This window comes from Protopterus annectens, chromosome 12.part0, assembly GCF_019279795.1.
Source record: "Protopterus annectens isolate FY-2018-M chromosome 12.part0, PAN1.0, whole genome shotgun sequence".
NCBI lineage: Eukaryota > Metazoa > Chordata > Ceratodontiformes > Protopteridae > Protopterus > Protopterus annectens.
The window spans coordinates 530,075,256-530,094,143 of record NC_056746.1 but is presented as its reverse complement, the minus strand read 5'-3'; the positions used below and the strand labels follow the sequence as shown (position 1 = coordinate 530,094,143).

The window sequence follows — 18,888 nt, the reverse complement described above, 5'->3', positions numbered from 1 at the left end:
TGAAGAGAGAAGAGAAGTGAAAGGCAAAAGTCTGGATGACTTATCAGTAGCTACAGAAACAACCACTGCATCTGCAGCTTTATAGAACTTTATAGAACCTATCTGGCCATTTGGAGGCAGGAGGTTGAGAATCTCAGCTCTTAGAAACAGAAGTGAAAGCCTCTAGAAAGACAGGCAGAACTGGTGGCACAGCAGAGGGAGAATCCATATGGAGTAAATCATAGCATCTCCTCAGCACACAGTAACCTGTGAGCAGTCGCACTTGAAAAAACTCCCTCATACAAGTAACAGTTTCCCCAAAGGTGATGTCTTCACCAGCAGACTCAGTTCCATTGGACTCCTCCTCAGGTGATGCATACTCCAGGGGGGAAGAAATCTGGACAGAGTATGCCAAAGACTAATCCCCTGGGGAATCCTCATCCACAGATAAACCTTGCTCCCTACACCTTTTCTGAGGGGAAACATCAGAAAGTGGGCTAGGAACAGAAACACAAGTGGGAGGCTTTAAACCATAAAAGCATTTTAAAAATCCCTGTGTGAAGGTCTGCCAGTCAGGCAGAGGTTCCTGAGCAACTGGAAGATTTTTAAGAGCACCGCCGCATTATGGAAGGTGGAGGGACCAGATGTAGGCCTGCATTCTATAACAGTCATCAGGACTTCCTTCCAAACCAAGATGTGAGGAACACCTCAAGCGTCTTCAGATATTATGAGCCTAGGTTCCCTCTGTTCATTCGAAATGGATATCTGCAACACCTCAGAGGACGTGTCAGTGTCCGTCTCCCTGATGGCTTCCGCTCCAATTCCCATTGAGAAATCTGGGCCTTCAATGGCCTCGAGAGGGATGTCTGGAATGGGAGGTGCAGGTGAAGCTTCAGACCTGAGTTTCTTGGCTTTCTTTGCAGGCTGAGCAGAAGGGCCTGACGTATCCTCCATAACATTGTGTGCTAACCTTTTAAGTCTGATTCTCTAAGAAAATATTAAGAGAGTGAACGCAGCTATGCAGAGTTTTGGAAACAAATGCAGAGCAAGACTTATGGTCGTGGTTAGGGCCTAAACAAAACAAACACTGGTCGCGGGAATCTTTATGTGGAAATTGTCTTCTACAATGGCACTTGCCTTACCTGGATGACATGTAATCTCAGACAGAAAAGCAGCAGTAAATGTAAAAGAAAAACCCCCAACGGGGCACTTATCTGAACACGCCTGTACAGTAACCAACAGATCGCTGATCAAAGATAGCATTTGGACTGGTGGCACAGAAGTTTTGAAGATGGTGCATGGGGACGTCACTTTTATGGCTGACGCCTGCCTTGGGTCTATGAGTGATGTCCCACGTACCTAGCAGTGGTAAAAGTCTTTTGTATACTGGCCGGATGTTGGGATGGTTTATGGCACGGAATCCCTCAAGTAATGAATACTGCAACATAAGAATCGAAGGACATCATAACATACCACCATACCAAAATGTCCTGTGTAACCTTCAAATATGAACTCTGCATGATTCTTCTTACTACTACATGAAATAAATGCCCAACGTTCACTAAAATATAACTTTTATAATGCATCATAAATGTTGACCATAAATGAAACAGTCATGTAAACAGACTGGTACTACAAGAAACTGAAAACCACACCTTTCCTTCTCCATGGAAAAGTTCACTTTCCAGGATACTGACTGCACTTGGTCTTTCAGCAGGCACCTTGTTTGTTAATAGCTTCACATATTTGCTATGCACTGGCCACCTTTGTTTAAATGCATCAGGCACTTTGCCTCTTCTCAATTCATTTAATTTCTCTGTTCTTTCCATCTCTGTTCCAAAAGGCTGAAAAAGCTCCAGAAGAATAATGCCCACACTGTACATATCAGACTTAAAAATAAAGAAAGTTCAAAGGTTAGTTGCTTTTCACACAGCCAGTCTGTATATAGGTAACTTAAATTTAAACAACATAATTAATTTTAACAAAATTATTCATTATTATTGTTGGAAGCTGTAAAACCTCATTTAAAATGTTTTAACAAATTTCTGTAAAAACTATAAAGTATATGTATGCAAGAAACCAGGAGGAAACATTGTGAAGACAGGCTTTTGTATTAAACCATCATCAGAAAAGGAATGGGATAGTTATCATATCTTCTCTAATGAAAAGTGGATGAGGAATGGGATGAGTTTTATTTTATGCGTGTACCACCCACACAGCATAGTTTCCTCAATATGAAAGAAAATGGAAACTTGATGCACAGGCAAGTATAATTCAATCCCAAGGAAAGAGGATGGGATGAAGGTATTAAAGTGAAAGCTGACAACTACCCAAACTGAATAGAAAGTGCAGGAAGTATAAAATTCTGAACTTTTCAGTCATCACTCAGTCATAACTGTGGGGCAAGTACTAATCTGTTATGATCCCAGAACACATGGGATCAGGTTAAGGGTCCGATGTAGGACAGAAGCCCATTAAAGAAAGGAACTCTGTGCCAATATAGATTGACTGGTACTAGAAACAGAAATTCAAAATCTCACCTTTACTTCTCCATGGAAAATTTCACCTTCCATGATACTGCCTACACCTGAGATATCAAAGGACTCCTTTATCTATCGACAACTTCATATATTTGCTATACACTGACCACCACTGTTTAAACGCATTAGGCACTTCTCCTGATCATAGTAGTATTACTGTCACTTCTCTTTCCATTTCAGCTTCAAACTGCTGAAAAAGCTCCAGAATGAGCCCAATAAAAGGTTCTGTGTCCCAGCAATAGCTACAATCATCAAAAAGTCAACAAACATGTCTTAGGGCTACCACAGCAATAATATGCTCTTCTGGGCATTGTCATTCCCAACCTCTTCACATGATTCAGAAGTTTATACATTCTGGCTGGTGACACGGCATAAATTATCTAACTAGGCACCACTGTTTATTACTGCAAATCAGAAAAGTTGAGTATATTACAAAATGACTGCCTACAGAGTTATCAGGCATCTCAGTACATAGATTATTCTAATAATTTCAAAGTAAAAAAAATAAAGCAAACAGCTGTGCCAAACAAGGGCACAATGATTAAAAAGTTATGTAGTCACCATAACTTTCTATCTGTGTTGTCAATTTTCATTCTTCAACAGATGGGTTTGGATCCAACTCGGCCATTATTTTAGCTCGTGGCCACTAACAAACTCTCAAGCTCCACACTTAGCCATAATGCCCTAACCCCTAACATACCTCAGATCTTGTTTGCTAGTTTATATAATACAAGAAATTTTATTATTATTGTACATTATTAATATTCTGGTAGAATAAACCAATATCAGGAGAGCAGCATATGTTACAGTGGTGTCCTTATAAGCTCTAGCTCTTCCAGAGTTCATTAGCTGAAAAGCTAGGGGGTTGGTGGGAGGGGAGTTAAAGAATGAAAATGGATAACACAGATAGAATGTTACGGTAAGTACACAACTACTTTAACTGATGCTGTCAACTTACATTCATTCCTCAACAGATGGGACAGTCTCTCCAACTACCTAAAATCCCGGATGGACTCTAAGGAAGGAAATCCCTGAGTACAGTTGAGCCAGGCTTGCTCTTCCCATCGAGACCAGATCTAATTTGTAAAAAGAGTAATAAAGGGTATGAAAATTAGCCAAAGTTGCAGCTGCACATATGCCATCCATAGAAGCCCTTGAATAAAATACTGAAGATGTTGCCATGGACCTGGCTGAATGGGCTCTTAAAAGTTTTGGTAAAGACAGACCCGACCCAGCCTGTTGTAGACAAATGATACACAATCCATAAGCCATCTATCCAAAGTTACCTTTGTAACTGAATTACCCAATTTAGAATCCGCAAAGGAAACAAATAATTGATATGTTTTTCTGATGTCCTTTGTTCTATGTAAATAGAAATGTAACTATGGCCATCCAATAAATGTAACACATATTCAGATTTGTTTGTAAAAAAACTGGAAAGAAAACTGGCAGATTAATGAATTGGTTGATGCTTGATTTTGACACCACCTTAGGAAGAAAATAAGAATTTGTTGATAATGCCACCCTATCCCTATGAAAAATCAAGTAGGGTGGTTTAGAAGATGCAGCTTGCAGTTCTGACATCCTTCTAGCAGAGGTGATGGCTACCAGAAATATAGTCTACCAGGTCAAAAGCTTCATATCACATTTTGCCACTGATTCATAAGGGGAATGAATTAAGGCCTGCCATACTAAATTTAAGTTCCATGGATGAGTTGGATCTTTACAAGGAGGTCTCAAAAGAAGGGCATCTTTCAAGAAGGCCTTACAAAGTTTTGGGGAAGTCAGGGTGGAATTCTCATTCCTATGTGAAAATTAGAGCTGGCAGCTAGTTGAACTCTAACAGGTGAGGAGTGACCTCCTTCAATGAAAACTGTTGCCAAGAACTCAAGTACACTATGTACAGGAGCTGAGAAGGGGGTTAAATATGTTTCTGATGTGCCTAAAAAAAAAAAAAAGAAGAAGTTATGTACTCACCATAACATTACATGTTTGTTGTCCATCTCGCCTTCATTCTTGCTGGTTGGGTTTGCAACCGATAATCGGTTCCGACTTGGCCTATACAAAAGCTGGAGGACATCCACCGGCTCATGGCTACACCCTATACCATCATGCTCAGGGAAGATTACCCAGACCTTGTTTGCAGATAGCATAGCCAATGTCCACAAAGAGTTATAATCAGGTCTGAAAAGGACTAAAGAAGAGATTCAAAGAACGTCATGTTCCAATTAGCAAAAAAATGCTTGATCCTCCAGAAGCGAAGGCTAGGGGAAGGAGGGTGGGACCAAGAATGAAGCACCATCTTTCTTAGGCAGCTCAAGGGAAAAAAAAAAAACTCTTCAGAACAGTGGAAGCAAAAGAGGTCCTGCTCCTGGAGGCCAAATAGACTTTGTAATGAGTGATAAAGGTATGAGGCTTTAGCCATGTTGTTGCTGCACAAATGGAATCCATAGGTAGCCTCGCCTGAAAGGCAAATGAGGTTGCTAAAGCTCTTGTAGAGTGACATTTCACCTTTCCTGGAAGCTCTCTGTTCTGAGATTTGTATGTGAAAGTTATACAGTCTGTAAGCCATTTGGAAAGTGTGAAGTTTGATATGGGGGCCCCTTTCTTTTTATCTGAAAAAAAAAATACAAACAGCTGGTCCGATTTCCTGAAAACCTTTGTTCTATGCAGATAGAAATGTAACTGTCTACGTACGTCTAAACTGGTGTAATTTGTACTCTGCCCTGTTGCCATAGCGTGGGAAAAAGACTGGCAAGTCAATGGATTGATTTAAACTGGCTTCTGAACATACGTTTGGAAGGAATGAAGAGTTGGTTCGCAGGGAAACTCTATCTTTGTGAAAAGTCATGTATGAGAGATGCATTGACAATGCTTGAAGTTCTGACACCCGTCTAGCAGATGTGACGGCTACCAAAAAGGTTGTCTTCCACATTAAAAGCTTTAGGTCACAGGATGATGCCGGTTCAAAGGGAAGAAAGATCAAAGTGGATAAAACATAGTTTAGGTCCTATGGTGCTGGTGGCTCTTCTACCAGGGGCCTCAGTAAGAATGTACCTTTCAAAACAGCTTTACAAAGCCTGTGGGACATGACTTTTTGTCCCATTTCTCCGATATGATAGTTTGATACAGCAGTTAACTGAACTTGAAATAGTAGCCTCAGCTGCACCTTCATTAAAAAGCTTAGCCAGAAAGTTTAATACACCTATTACAGGAGCAGAAAAAGGATCAATGTGATTGTTAAAAGCCCAATGGGAAAATCTTTTCCATTTATTAGAATATAATTTTCTGGTTGAAGCTTTATGAGATGAAATCAAAATATGTTTGACTTCAGGGGAAATATCAGGACACCTGGCTATGTGTGGAACCTGAGCAGTCAAGCTGTCAACTTGAGGGTTTAAATTGCTGGATGGAGCATCCCTGAAGGATAAGTCAGCAGGTCTGGAACTGGTTCCAGAATCGACGGCTCCTCCTAGAGGAGTTTTTGTTTTCCATAGAAAGGAAAACAAAATCTGACGAGGCCAGTATGGAGCGAGGAGTATCAAACTGCTTCCCAACATTCTGGCTTTCTGAAGAACTTTGGAAATCGAGGGAAATGGGGGGAAAGGTGTAGAGGAGACCTGGGGCCAATAGTGTACGAGCGAGTCCCTTGGTGACTCCCCCCCGGGGGGGGGGGGATCAGGGCAAAATAGCTGCTGCACTTGTTATTCATAGACGTGGCAGAGAGATCACAGCAAGGCTGGCCACACATTTGGAAGATCATTTCCGCTATCTCTGGCTTTAGGGACAACTCGTGAGGAATCAAAATAGCTTTGCTGAGTTTGTCCGCTATCATGTTGGACTTCCCAGGGATGTGTGTTGCTATAAGAAAATGTTGGGAAGAGACTGCCCACTGCCATATCCTTTGGGCCTCTCGACAGAGGGAATAAGATATGGTTCCTCGTTTGTTTATGTACCACACCACTGACATGTTGTCTGTCGGTATTGCAATCGTTCCTAGTGGAAGGCAGTCCTGGAATGCCTGCAACACCAACAGCACCCCTCTCACCTCTAGGACACTAATATGCAAGTGGTTCTCGTGATCCTGCAAAACACCCTGGACAGTCTTTCCCAGATAATGCACCCCCCACCCTATCTGGGAAGCATCCATGGTTACTCTGGCTACTGGTTGTGGAAAGAAGAATGGTTGGCCTAAGGTCACCTGAGTGGAGTGAAGCCATCAGCGCAGATCTTTCTTGCAGGATTCTGTGATGGTAATTTTGTGAGACATGGGCAGCTCCTGCAGGGACCAATGGGTGGACAGTAGTCACTGAAAAATTCTCATGTGCAGATGAGCTAATGGTATTGAGGTTATTGCTGCTGCCATGGTACCCAAAACTTTCAAAACAATCCTCGGTTGCACTTTTTTCTTGGTCAAGCGGTTTTTGACTAGATGACGTAATATTTGAATCCTCTCGGGAGGAAACTTGGCCAACATCCGTCTTGTATCAAAGTCTGCCCCTATAAAGATAATATGCTGTGATGGCAACAAGGCAGATTTTTCCAAAATTATCGTGATGCCTAGGTGAGAGCAAAAATGAACAGTGGTGTTGCTCACTCTTGTTAGTAGATGCTTGGTGGTAGCCTTTAGTAACCAGTTGTCTAAGTACAGAAACACCCAGAATCCTAGATGTTCAAGTGAGCCGGAATCACTGCCATAGATATGGTGAACACTCTGGGGGCTGTAGTGAGACCAAAGGGCAGAGCTCGAAACTGGAAGTGACTGACTCCCAGATGAAAGCGCAAATGGATTGCCTGTCCATTTTTATGTGGTAGCACGCATCCTGAAGATCTATTGAGCACATCCAATCATCTTTCCCCAGAAAGGGGAGTATCAAATGTAGTGTTACCATTCGGAACTTTGACTTCTTTATGGACTTGTTTAGTCTGCTGAGATCCAGAATGGGCCTGCAGTACCTTGTCTTTTTTGGAACGAAAAAGAACCCTGAGTAAGTTCCGGATCCAATTTGGTCTGCAGGGACAGTTTGGATTACTCTTTTTACTAGCAACTTTTGAACTTCTAAGGTTGCGTGATTCCTTTGACTGGGTGGAACATCCAGGACTGATTTTCCCTTTGGGAGGTATGTAATAGCCTCTGGATATGATCCTTTGTACCCATTTGTCTTATTTCTAGCCAGGAGTTTGGGTACAACAATAAGTGACACCCGACAGCCTCCAGAGATGGACAGATGGGCCTCGTCTTAGGAGTGCTGAAAGGGCTTACCCAAGGAAGGAGTCTCTGTCACCTTGGTTGTGTGGACCCCCTCTGCCACGTGGTTGGAGTCTTCCATTGTTACTTCCTCCTCTGCCCCTGGGGCAAGAATCACCATGTGCATCCAGAAAGGCTCTCTGGGACATATGAAACCACATTTTCCCCCTTCTGACCCTGGGGATAAGGTCTGGTAGGTAGGGAGAAATGGACTCCCAACAGCAGAGTCTTTTCTTCCTGCTCGCACCTGGTTAGAGTCTCTCTAACTTTTGGCCCGAACAAGGATGAGCTGTCAAAATGGGCATTAATAAAGGAAGACTTAAAGGGCTCTGCAAAATCACATAAGCCCATCCATGAATATTTCCTTAAGGAAATTTCTGTGCCCGCTGCCAGACTCATTCCATCAGCTGCACAAGAAATGAGGCTTATGGAGGAGTTCACCACAGAGTTTAAGGTAGAGAGCTGGGAAGAAACCTTATCCAAAACCCCCACAGCTACAGAACCTGGGTGGGTATCTCCTAGCTCCTTCAGGAGATCCCTCTGAAGCCTAGTGAAATGGGTCAGGTAGGTTCAGCGACCTAAGAGCAAAAGACGCTGAAGAAAACATATGGTTTCCGTATCTGTCCATTGTACGAGACTCCTTGTTCAGTGGATGGACAGATGAGGATGTCTCTGACAACTCCTTCTTGGTGAGTACCGCCATCACCACAGCATCTACTGGGACACCTTTACTAAGGAACTCTTTCTCCAAAGGCACGGTGATGAACTTATTTGGCCTCCTAGGAACAAGTTCCACTGAATCCAGAGTGCCCCATGCCTTCCGACTGACTACATTGATGAGCTGGTCGAAAGGCGGAGACACCACAGAAGTGGAAGGGTGAGACCCAAAAGCCTTCAGGTACACAGACTCATCCTCAGAAGGGTTGGTGGGCTTCCAGCCACCTCTCTGTTTAAGGCTCTCTAGAATGTCTGCTAAGGAGACATCCTCAGAAGGTGATGGTGGGGACCCTTCTGACTCATCAAGGTCCATGTCTGAAGTGATGGACTCCTCCAGAGAGTCTAAATGCTTCCTCTTGCATAATCTCTTCTGAGGGACCTCCTCAGAGGGATACGCAGGAGAGGTTTTGGAAGAGATAGCTTCACCCAATGGGGCATCCTGAGGCTTTGGGTCTACACGCTTGGGTGGATGCGATGGCACTGAGACAGACACTGGCGCTTTAGAGGGGAAAAGTACTTGGCCATGACAGCGGAGCAGTCTGATGTGACAGCACTCTCCTCATCAGCTCGAAAGCCCCCTGGCTCTGATCCAATGGAGCCCGTGGCTCTGAGGAATCAGAAGACCCCCCCAAACCACGGCCGTGGGCTCAGAGGCTGATGTAGAAGCCGAGCTCATCTGCGCCGAAGTCTCGAGAGGTAGATTCAGAGTGGACAGCTGACCGATCCGACTCGCCTCACTGGACCCGACAGGAGAACGTCAGCTCCTAGACTCCTCAAATTCCAATGGAACCGAGGAAGTCAGAGCGGTCAGGCCCAAAGATCCTGGAGCAGGTCTCGGCACAGACGATTCCCCTGCGATTGGGTCCAAGCACTCCGGCTCAGAAATCCCGGAATGGGTTGTAGGAGGAATCGATGAAGGGGAAGTGGTCTTAGTTGGCTCGGAGTACCTCTGGGTTGGAGTAGACAGTATCTTGGCCAATGCCAGTGTCCGTAAAAGTCTCCTCACCTCACGCTCCACATAGTCATCTGAGAAGCTTCTGGAGGATAGAGAGAAAAAGTCGGGAGACCTCACTGGCAGTAGCAAAGGAGATCTCAGAACTGGGGAGACAATAATAACACTATAGCTTACTACACTACAGGGCAAACTACTTCTAATTAACACAGGTTCATAGGTAGGTACTAGGCCATCGGCCCTGGGGCCTATACAAGCCCAGCCAAAAGGGTACCCTGGCTTTTGTCACCCAAGAAAATTATTTTCCTGTGCCACTGTCAAGCAGAGCCACAAAGGTGGATCCCTGGGGTGAATTTCCTATTTCCCATTCAATCATCAAGATTTTTCTTGAAGAGTGTTAATGAGGAGCTTTGTTTGACATAGATAGGTAGTTTATTCCAGAGTATGGGAAGTCTCTGGGACAGGAATCTATCCCTCCGGCATGTTCTGTTTATTGTGGTGACAAGGTTTAGGCCCCTAGAGCGTGTAGCTCGGAGGGATTGGGATTTCTTTAAGTGGAGCATGTCCAACAGCTCTATGTTTGACATAGCTTTGTATGTTACGCAGAGATCACCTCTGAGTAGGCGATATGTGACGGAGTAAAGCTCGAGTTTTTTGAGACGGTCTGTGTAGGGCATCTGTTTGAGTTTGGTAATCCTCTTTGTGAGGTATTTCTGCGGCCTTTCCAGTTGTTGTAGATGTCTTGTGAGGTACATACCAAAAGGGGCATTGTACTCTATAATGGGTCTAATGAGTGATGAGTAGAGGGGAACAATGACCTCTTTTTTTTGGATGAGAACTCTTCTGTGATGAGGTGTGCCATGTAGAAGGATTTCCTGACTACTGTGACGATGTGATTATCAAAGGAGAGACTACTGTCCACCTGTGTCCCAAGGTGTCATCACACTTTCGGTCTTAAGTATACTACCGCCTATGTTGTAGTTCATGGGTACAGAGTTTTTACCAAAGGGGATGACAATGCACTTTTTGGCACTGAGCTTGAGGCCATGGCTTTGACACCAGGCATCTGTCTCAGTGAGGCCCTTTTGTAGGATGTCCACATCGTTAGGCGTTTCGATTATGGCTCATAGTTTGCAGTCATCTGCGAACTTCCTTAGCCAAATACCTCCTGTGTTAGCCTGTACTTCAGAGAAGTAGATACCAAACAGGAGAGGACCCAGGACTGAACCATGTGGTACTCCACTTGTCACTGGTCTGAAGTCGGATTTGGAGTCTGCTACTTTCACAGTGCGGGTTCTGTCAGTGAGCCAGTTGGCAACTCATCTTGTGACATAGGGATTTATACCTAGTTTACTGAGTTTATCTATAATTCCAGAGTGGGGGATGGCGTCGAAAGCCTTGGCAAGATCTAGATAGGCTGTGTGAACCACCTTACCCTTGTCTACGGCTTTGGTGACTGCTTCAAAGAAGTCTATCAGGTTTAGGAGATATGATTTGCCTTTTACAAACCCGAACTGGGTGGGGTCCAGAGTTTGGAGATTACTAATGTCTTTGTTTATAAGTTCCATGATGACATCTTCCATGGCCTTGCAGACCAGGCTCGTCAGGCTAATGGGGCGGTAGGTCTCGGGGTCTGTGTTGGCTACCCCCTTGAGAAGTGGGATAACCGTTGCTGTGCGCCATTCAGCAGGTACAAAGCCTGAGGTGAGGCTATGATTAAACATGATACTTAGGTGGGGTGCCAGTTCGTTCTGTAGTTTGTGTAGAACGCAGCCTGGGATGTTGTCTGGTCCCATGGATGCTGTGTTCTTGGCTGTGGAGAGTGTGGTTTTTACCTGTGCAGCCATAATTACAGGAACTTTGCATTCTTCCGGTATAGAGATGGGCTCTTTAGGGGGTGAGAGGGGGGTAAAGTTAGCACTGAACCTATCTGCCAGGATGTTGCCAATATCAGTTGGGTCTGTATATTTAGTGCCATTGTGCTGTAAACAAAGAGCAGATCTGAGCGTTGCCATTGCGATTCTTGACAGAGCTATAGAATGCTTTGTGGTTGTCTTTAGAATCAGTGGCGATTTTGTTTTTGTAACTAGCTTTGGAGGATTTTATCAGGGATCGCAGCTTCTTACTAAGGCTGACCAGGGAGCTCCTCCACTCGTGGGATTTTACTCTCTTTTGCAACAGTTTCTTCCTTCTGTTGATGGCAGGGGACCAACAGATTGAATTCCTTTTTGGAGGATAGCGTCTTGGTTCTGACTGGGATAGCACGATCCATGCACTCATGTAAGTGCTTATACAGTGCAATTGTGTAGGCTTCAGTAGTCGTAACTGCATTGTCTATCTGCATGGGTGTCATGAAGTTCGCCACTTCTGTCTTAAGAAGCATGAAGTTGGCTTTGGAGAAACTTTTTACCATGGTTTCCTTAATGGGGTTGGGGGCAGGATGTGGATATCTAGGGAAATTAGCTTATGGTCGGATCGGACCAATGAGGCGTTGACTTCAGGTGTGGAACACCGGTCACCCATGTTGGTAATGACTAGATCTAGGATATTGTTGCCCCTATTGGGGGTGTGGATAAGTTGATCCAGGTCATTGGAGTTTATGAATTCCAGAAAGCGTTGAGCGAAGGAGTTGGTACACGAGTAGTTTTCCCAATTAATGGTGGGGTAGTTGAAATCGCCCATTATTAGGGTGTTTGGTTGAACCCTAATATTTTCCAGTACATCAAGAAAAGAGGAGTGGGAATCCTGGGGCATGGTGGGTGATCTGTAGCAAGCTACAATTTGTATTGCAGTTTTGCCCAGATTTAGTTGCACTTGGATAACCTCGACTGCATTATGCTGAGCAACTAGCCTGGAGGTGTGGATATCCTTAATGAATATGGACACACCTCTGCCTTTGGTGTTCTGGTCCAGGTTACATGGCCGAAAAGTGTGGTACGAGTTATAGCCAGGTAGTGCAGGGGTGCTCTCTGGAGCCTTGAACCAGGTCTCAGTCACTGCACAGATATCGATGTTCTCCATTTTAAGGAGTGCCTTGAGTGAGTGCATTTTGAGATTTAGACTTTTAGCATTGAGTAGCATCACCCTCAGTTTTTGCTTGCCTGTTCCTGTTATGATGGTGAATTTGTCATTTGAACCTTGCCTAAAAAGGCACTATAGGGGTGGCAAGAACCTTAGCCAGTATCCGGAATCCCAGGGGTGACAGGTGCAGGCCATCTCTGGCAAAGCATCGTGGTCTGTCGACCATGTCATCCCAGGCAGACAGATACTGGATCCCTTTAGAATGGCACCAGAAGCTTAGCCAATTGTTGAAGTCAATCATTTTGTCCTTGTACTGCGGCATCATTCTGGGTGGTGGCAGAATGCTACTCAGGGCTAGGGTCATACCTGCCTGGGCTACAAGATCGGAGAGCTCTTCCATGTCTCTTTTCATGTAGTCCAGAGAGGTACGTCTCAGGTCGTTCACACCAACATGGACAATGACAGAGTCATATTTGTACTTGTTGTGGAGTGACCTGAGTGTGTGGGTTATGTGGTGGACCCTGGCACCTGACAGGCAGCAGACAGTCACCTTCTCCTTGATTAGCCTGGTGAGTGGGACATCAGTGTGCCTGACTATAGAGTCACCTATGACTAGTGTGTTAGGTACGTTGTTTTGCCTTATTGGCTGTGGTTGAGTGGCACACTGAGTCTGCGGGCTATGTGTCATTTGGGTTGTGCTGGTGGGTGGAGGTTGCTTGCATTTCTGCTTTGGAGATCTCTGTTGCTTGAGCAGATTATTACTGAGAGCCTCCGCGAATGTTTTTGTGTTTCTATGTGTGGATTTTGGTGTAGATTTAGTGAGACTATGTGATGAGTGTGGTGTGGTGCAAGTGTTTACCTTCTCCTCTTGACTGTCAAAGTTCAGTCTTGATTGGAGAGAGCTTTACCTCTAGTTTGGCTAGATAAGTGTATCTCTCACAGGTTGTAGCGTTGGGTGGTAGGAGGAGAGTGCTGTCTGTGTACATGAGGCAATTTCTACATTGCCCCAAGATGCCCAGATTCATCAGATAGACAGGAGAGAACACTGGGAGCTGACCCTTGGACATGCCTGAATAAAAAACGATTTCCCTCTAGATAAGTGAGGAAAGTGAGTACAAGAGCTGTTCTTCTCTAAGCAAGTGAGGAAAGTAAGTACCAAAACTGTTTTCCTCTAGGTAATGAGGAAGGTTGAGTGCTGTAGTAATTAGTAGGTTATTTAGTGCTTACAAGTTTGGAACAAGTGCTGATCAAGAATAAGCAAATTCAAGTGCTAAAACTAAGAATCTGTATCTGGACTAAACTAGTTACAGGAAAGGAGAAAACAAGTGCACATGTGGGCTTTTAAATCAGAAAGTTGAGAGATGGAAAAACTGCCCAAATGGCCAATAACTACAATTTCTGCGCCAGAACCACTCCTTATTTGGTAGATAGGTTACCTAGTGCTTACCACTCCCACTGATAAGCTAGAAGGCTTCCCTCCAACACATAAAGCTTGGGGGGCTCAGAAGCTTACATACAGTCCTGGATACAGCAAATCTTAAAAAGGACTACACTAGTTACAAGAAAGTTTATATATATATATATATATATATATATATATATATATATATATATATATATATATATGCACACATACAGAAAAGTAGCTAAAACAGCAGTCAAAACAATTCAAATGCAGTGCAAGCTACCACACGAGTATGTAGCAATGTTAGACCAAACAGTTTAAAAAATGCAATTAAATTAAAAATGACTACAAAACAAGTAATGAGGTAAAGAGATAGGACTTGGGGGGGGGGGGGGTGTCCTAGATCAAATCTACAGTGGGGATGGGCAACTGCAAAAGCCTCCAAATTTAAACAACAACACAGGAATAGGGAGGGTGGGTATGGGAAAACCAACACCTTCAGCTGAGATCTGAAAAACTATACAGTGAAGCAAAAATAACAGTGCACAACTCTGACGTCAGCCATCAATGATATAAAATTAGTCAAACAACAATTACCAGTACACAACTCTGATATACTCAACTCTATATCTACAGATAGTTTGAAGAGCACTCTGTCAGGACACAGGAAGTCTCCAGCAATGATATGTAGACTTTTTTACTAAGAGGGTCTAATTTTATACAAGTAATCCTTGAGATGGTCAGATAACACACAGGATGTAAAACCAGTTATACCAACTTAAGACACTGAGAAATAGGGAGAGGGGGGAAAAACACCTTCAGCAGAGATCTGAAAAACTATACAGTGAAGCAAAAATAACAGTGCACAACTCTGAAATCAGCCAGCAATGATACAAAATTAGAGAAACAATTACCAGTACACAACTCAAGTGCCAGAAAAATATACTCAGCTCTGTATATCTCCAGATAGTTTGAAGAGCACTCTGTCAGGACACAGGAAGGCTCCAGCAATGATACGACAGGGAAAGAAGGAAGGGGAAAGGGCTTCTAAGTAAAATGGGCCGAAGGGAGCCCTCTAACTTAAATGAGCTACCCAACAAAAGCAGAAAGGATTTAGTCCAAGCTCTCTAACTTAAACAAGCCTAGGAACTGGGATAGGGAAAGAATCAAACAGGCCTAGAGGTACAATGACGGCCACCAGAAAAACACAAGCAACAGTAAAGCGAACACCCTAAACAGCTAAATACTAATTTCTAACAGTTAAACCACAACGAAAAGGAACAATTTTGACAATTTTTATTAAGTAATAAATAAGAAAAGTTTCCACTTAGCCAGAACCTGCATGGAAGCACCTGATCTTGTTTAGCAGTAAACAAGATCTGGGTAATCTTCCCTGAGCATAATGGTATAGGGTGTAGCCAAGAGCCGGTGGAAGTTCTTGAGCTTTTGTAAAGGCAGAGTCGGAACCGATTATCGGTTCCGAACCAAACCAGCAAGGAATGGAGGCGAGACAGAACATATCAAACCATTTCTTTTTACTTCTATAAATTTGCTTAGGAAGCTTTGTGAGAAGACAGAAGTAGATAACGGACTGTGGAAGATAGCATATGTTGTCTGGCTATTAAAGTGGAGAAAGGTTTGAGATATCCGGGTGAATTATGTCCGTCTGATGAGACAGGAGGTCTAGAAAGTACAGTTGTGTACACTTACCATAAATGTAGATGTTCGAGTGTATTCACTGTTGCATTCATTACATTTAGGGTAATCTGCTGGCAGGTTGCCCTCAGTCGGCCTGAATATCAAAGTCTGGGGTCCTGCGTCAGTTGCTATCTCCTCTTCCATGACATCAGGTCGTCAGGGGTATAAAACATGCAGCCGACACCATTTTATTCAGTTTTTCTTGCCCCAGATGTCAGGTGAGCAAAAAAAAAAAAAGATATATATAAATAAACAGCAATACATATGTAAATGCACTTTTAGCAACATAAACTTTACCTTCATCTAAAAGCAAATACACCACAAAGGCTTTAGAATACACTGAAGGAAAGAGAAGTTCTAGAAAAAAGGGGGATGGTGGGTGGGTAACCCAGATTGCAACAGTGAATACACTCAAACATCTACATTTATGGTAAGTGTACACAACTGTACTATGTTCGTGTTTCACTGCTGCAGCCATTACATTTAGGTAGAATCCCAAAGCTATAGATGGGAGGATGGAACTAGATAGCATTAGGAGCAGCTATATGGCCCTGCAGAACTGCAGTGGCAAAGCCTGCCCTGGACTTAGAGAAGAGATGCAAATGATAATGCTTTGTAAAAGTATGAACAGAGCTCCAAGCAGCAGCTTATAGAATGTCTTTGGTTGGAACTCCTCTGAGAAAGGCTGCTGAGGTAGAGGCAGCCCTGGTGGAATGTGACCTGATTCCCTTGGGCACCGGTTTACCATGATGCAAGTAGCAGAAACGAATGCAGTGGCTTATCCACTTAGAAATAGTCTGCTTTGATACAGCCTTCCCTTCTGATCATGCAGCAAATGCCACCAGTAGTTGTTCAGACTTTCTTAGAGATTTGGTCCTGTTTAAGTAGAATCTTATTTGTCTGTGTACATCCAATGAATGCAGAACCTGCTCCCCCTTGTTCTGCGGATTTGGGTAAAATATTGGCAGCTGAATAGTAAGACACTGACCGGTTCAACTCTCAGCTAGAGCGTCTTCTGCGTGGAGACATGCGTGAATGGGCGTACCTTCTTTGAAGGTTGTGCATCAGGGCTGGCAACTCGGCACGTAAAAATAAACTGCCAATCATTAGTGGACCGGAGTTCCGCTGTGGCGACCCCTAACCGGGAAAAGCCGAAAGACACAACAAAAACACTGGCAGGTGAATAGTTTGGTTAAGAGCCACACTGGATACCACCTTAGGCATAAAGGAAGGATTGGTCCTGAGGGACACCCTGTCCAGGTAAAATGTAATAAAAGGCTCCACAGCCATGAGGGCCTGCAGTTCTGAAACCCTTCTTGCTGAAGTGATTGCCAAAAGGAAAGCTGTTTTCCAAGATAAAAACTTTATATCCGCAGTAGCTGCTAGTTCAAAAGGAGGCAGGGTGAACTTTTCCAGCACGAAACTGAGATCCCGTGCAGGAGTTGGTGGTCTTCTTGGAGACCTTACATTTTTGGCTCCTCTAAGATACTGTTTTAGCAGAGGATAAGAAAAGATGGGAGGCTCCGTGTTGTAATGAGCCGAGATGGCAGAGGCATGGATTTTTACTGAAGAAAAAGATAGGCCCTTGTCAAGCATCTCAGTCAAATATTGCAAAATCTGAGGAATGTTTGGTTTTGCTGTGTCCGTTCCTTGTGCTTTGTTCCAAGCAGAGAATCTCTTCCATTTATCAGCAAAAGATTTTCTAGTACTAGACCTTCTGGCTTCCAAAATGACATCAATCACAGATTTACTGACAGGAGTTGTTTGAATAATTACATGATCAGCCATGCTGCCAGGTTCAGAGTTTGGAGCAGAGTGTGCAGAAAATACAGTTGTGTACCTACCATAAATGTAGATGTTCAAGTGTATTCACTGTTGCAGTCATTACTCATGGGTTATCCTGCTGGCAGGCTACCCACAGTCAGCCAGAATTCCAAAGTCTTTGTCCGGCGTCAGTTGCTGTCGCCTCTTCCCTGACGTCAGTATAAAAGATGCAGCCGATGCCATTTTCTTCGGTTTTTCTTCCCCTAGATGTCAGGTGCCCCAAATAGGTAGGCTGAAAAATATACCAATAAGAAATGCATGCACAAAAATAACATTTCCTTCATCTACAAGCAAATACACCAAAAAGGTTGCATAGGATAGAGAAGTGCTGATAAGTCCCAGCAAAGAGAAGTGGGATGGTGGGTGGGTAACCTGGACTGCAACAGTGAATACACTCGAACATCTACATTTATGGTAGGTACACAACTGTACTATGTTCATCGTGTTTCACTGTTGCAGTCATTACTCTTGGGTAGAATCCCAAAGCTGAGGATGTGTGGCTGGGATAAATAGGATTAGAAGAGGCTATGAGGCCCTGCAGAACTGCAGTGGCGAAGACTGCTCTGGACAGAGTAGAGAGGCAAGTGGTAGTGCTTTGTAAAGGTGTGCACTGAACTCCAAGTTGCAGCCTCTAAGATTTCTTTGGTTGGTACTCCTCTGAGGAAGGCTGCTGAAGTGGCTGCTGTTCTGGTGGAATGAGGTCTAATGCCCTTAGGCACTGATTTGCCATGTTGAAAGTAGCAGAAACGGATGCAATGGCCTATCCATTTAGAAACAGTTTGTTTTGAGATGGCCTTTCCTTGTGATCCTGCAGCATATGACACTAAAAGTTGCTCAGTCTTTCTGAAAGCTTTAGTTCTGTCCAAGTAGAAGCACAACTGCCTGTGTATGTCCAAAGAATGCAGAATTTTCTCACCCTTGTTCTGTGGATTTGGGTAAAAGGTAGGCAAGTGAATGGTTTGGTTGAGGGCCACACTGGACACCACCTTAGGCATAAATGTAGGGTTTGCCCTCAGAGAAACCCTGTCTGGATGAAAAATGATGAAAGGTTCCACAGCCATGAGTGCTTGTAACTCCGAGACTTGCCTGCAGAGGTTATGGCTAGGAGCAGAGCTGTTTTCCAGAATAAGAATTTTATATCTGCTGTTGATGATAGCTCGAAAGGAGGCAGTGTAAAGTTTTTCCAAAACATAACTGAGGTCCCAGGCTGAAATTGGTGCTCTCCTTTGAGGCCTAATGTTTTTGGTCCCTCTGAGGTACTGCCTTATTAGGTGGTTCCGTATTGTTGTTGTGTCTTTCAGCTTTTCCCGGTTAGGGGTCATCACAGCAGAACTCCGGTCCGCTAATGATTGGTAGTTGATGTTTACGTGCCGAGTTACCAGCCCTGACGCACAACCTTCAACGAAGGTACGTCCATTCATGCATGTCTCTACGCAGAAGACGCTGTAGCTGAGAATTGAACCGGACAGCGTCTTACTGTGAGGCAACAAAGCTACTGCAGCAC

General features: G+C 43.9%; 1 protein-coding gene across 7 annotated transcripts in view; it reads right to left on the bottom strand.

Moving 5' to 3' along the window:
- LOC122816697 (eukaryotic translation initiation factor 2-alpha kinase 1-like) overlaps positions 1-18,888 on the bottom strand; it is a 1,078,686-nt gene that overhangs the window by 76,880 nt on the left and 982,918 nt on the right. For all 7 annotated transcript variants that reach the window (XM_044089674.1, XM_044089672.1, XM_044089671.1 and 4 more), the window contains one exon: positions 1,635-1,868. In XM_044089674.1, the coding sequence (XP_043945609.1) occupies positions 1,635-1,868 (234 nt within the window). The remainder of the gene's footprint in view (positions 1-1,634; positions 1,869-18,888) is intronic.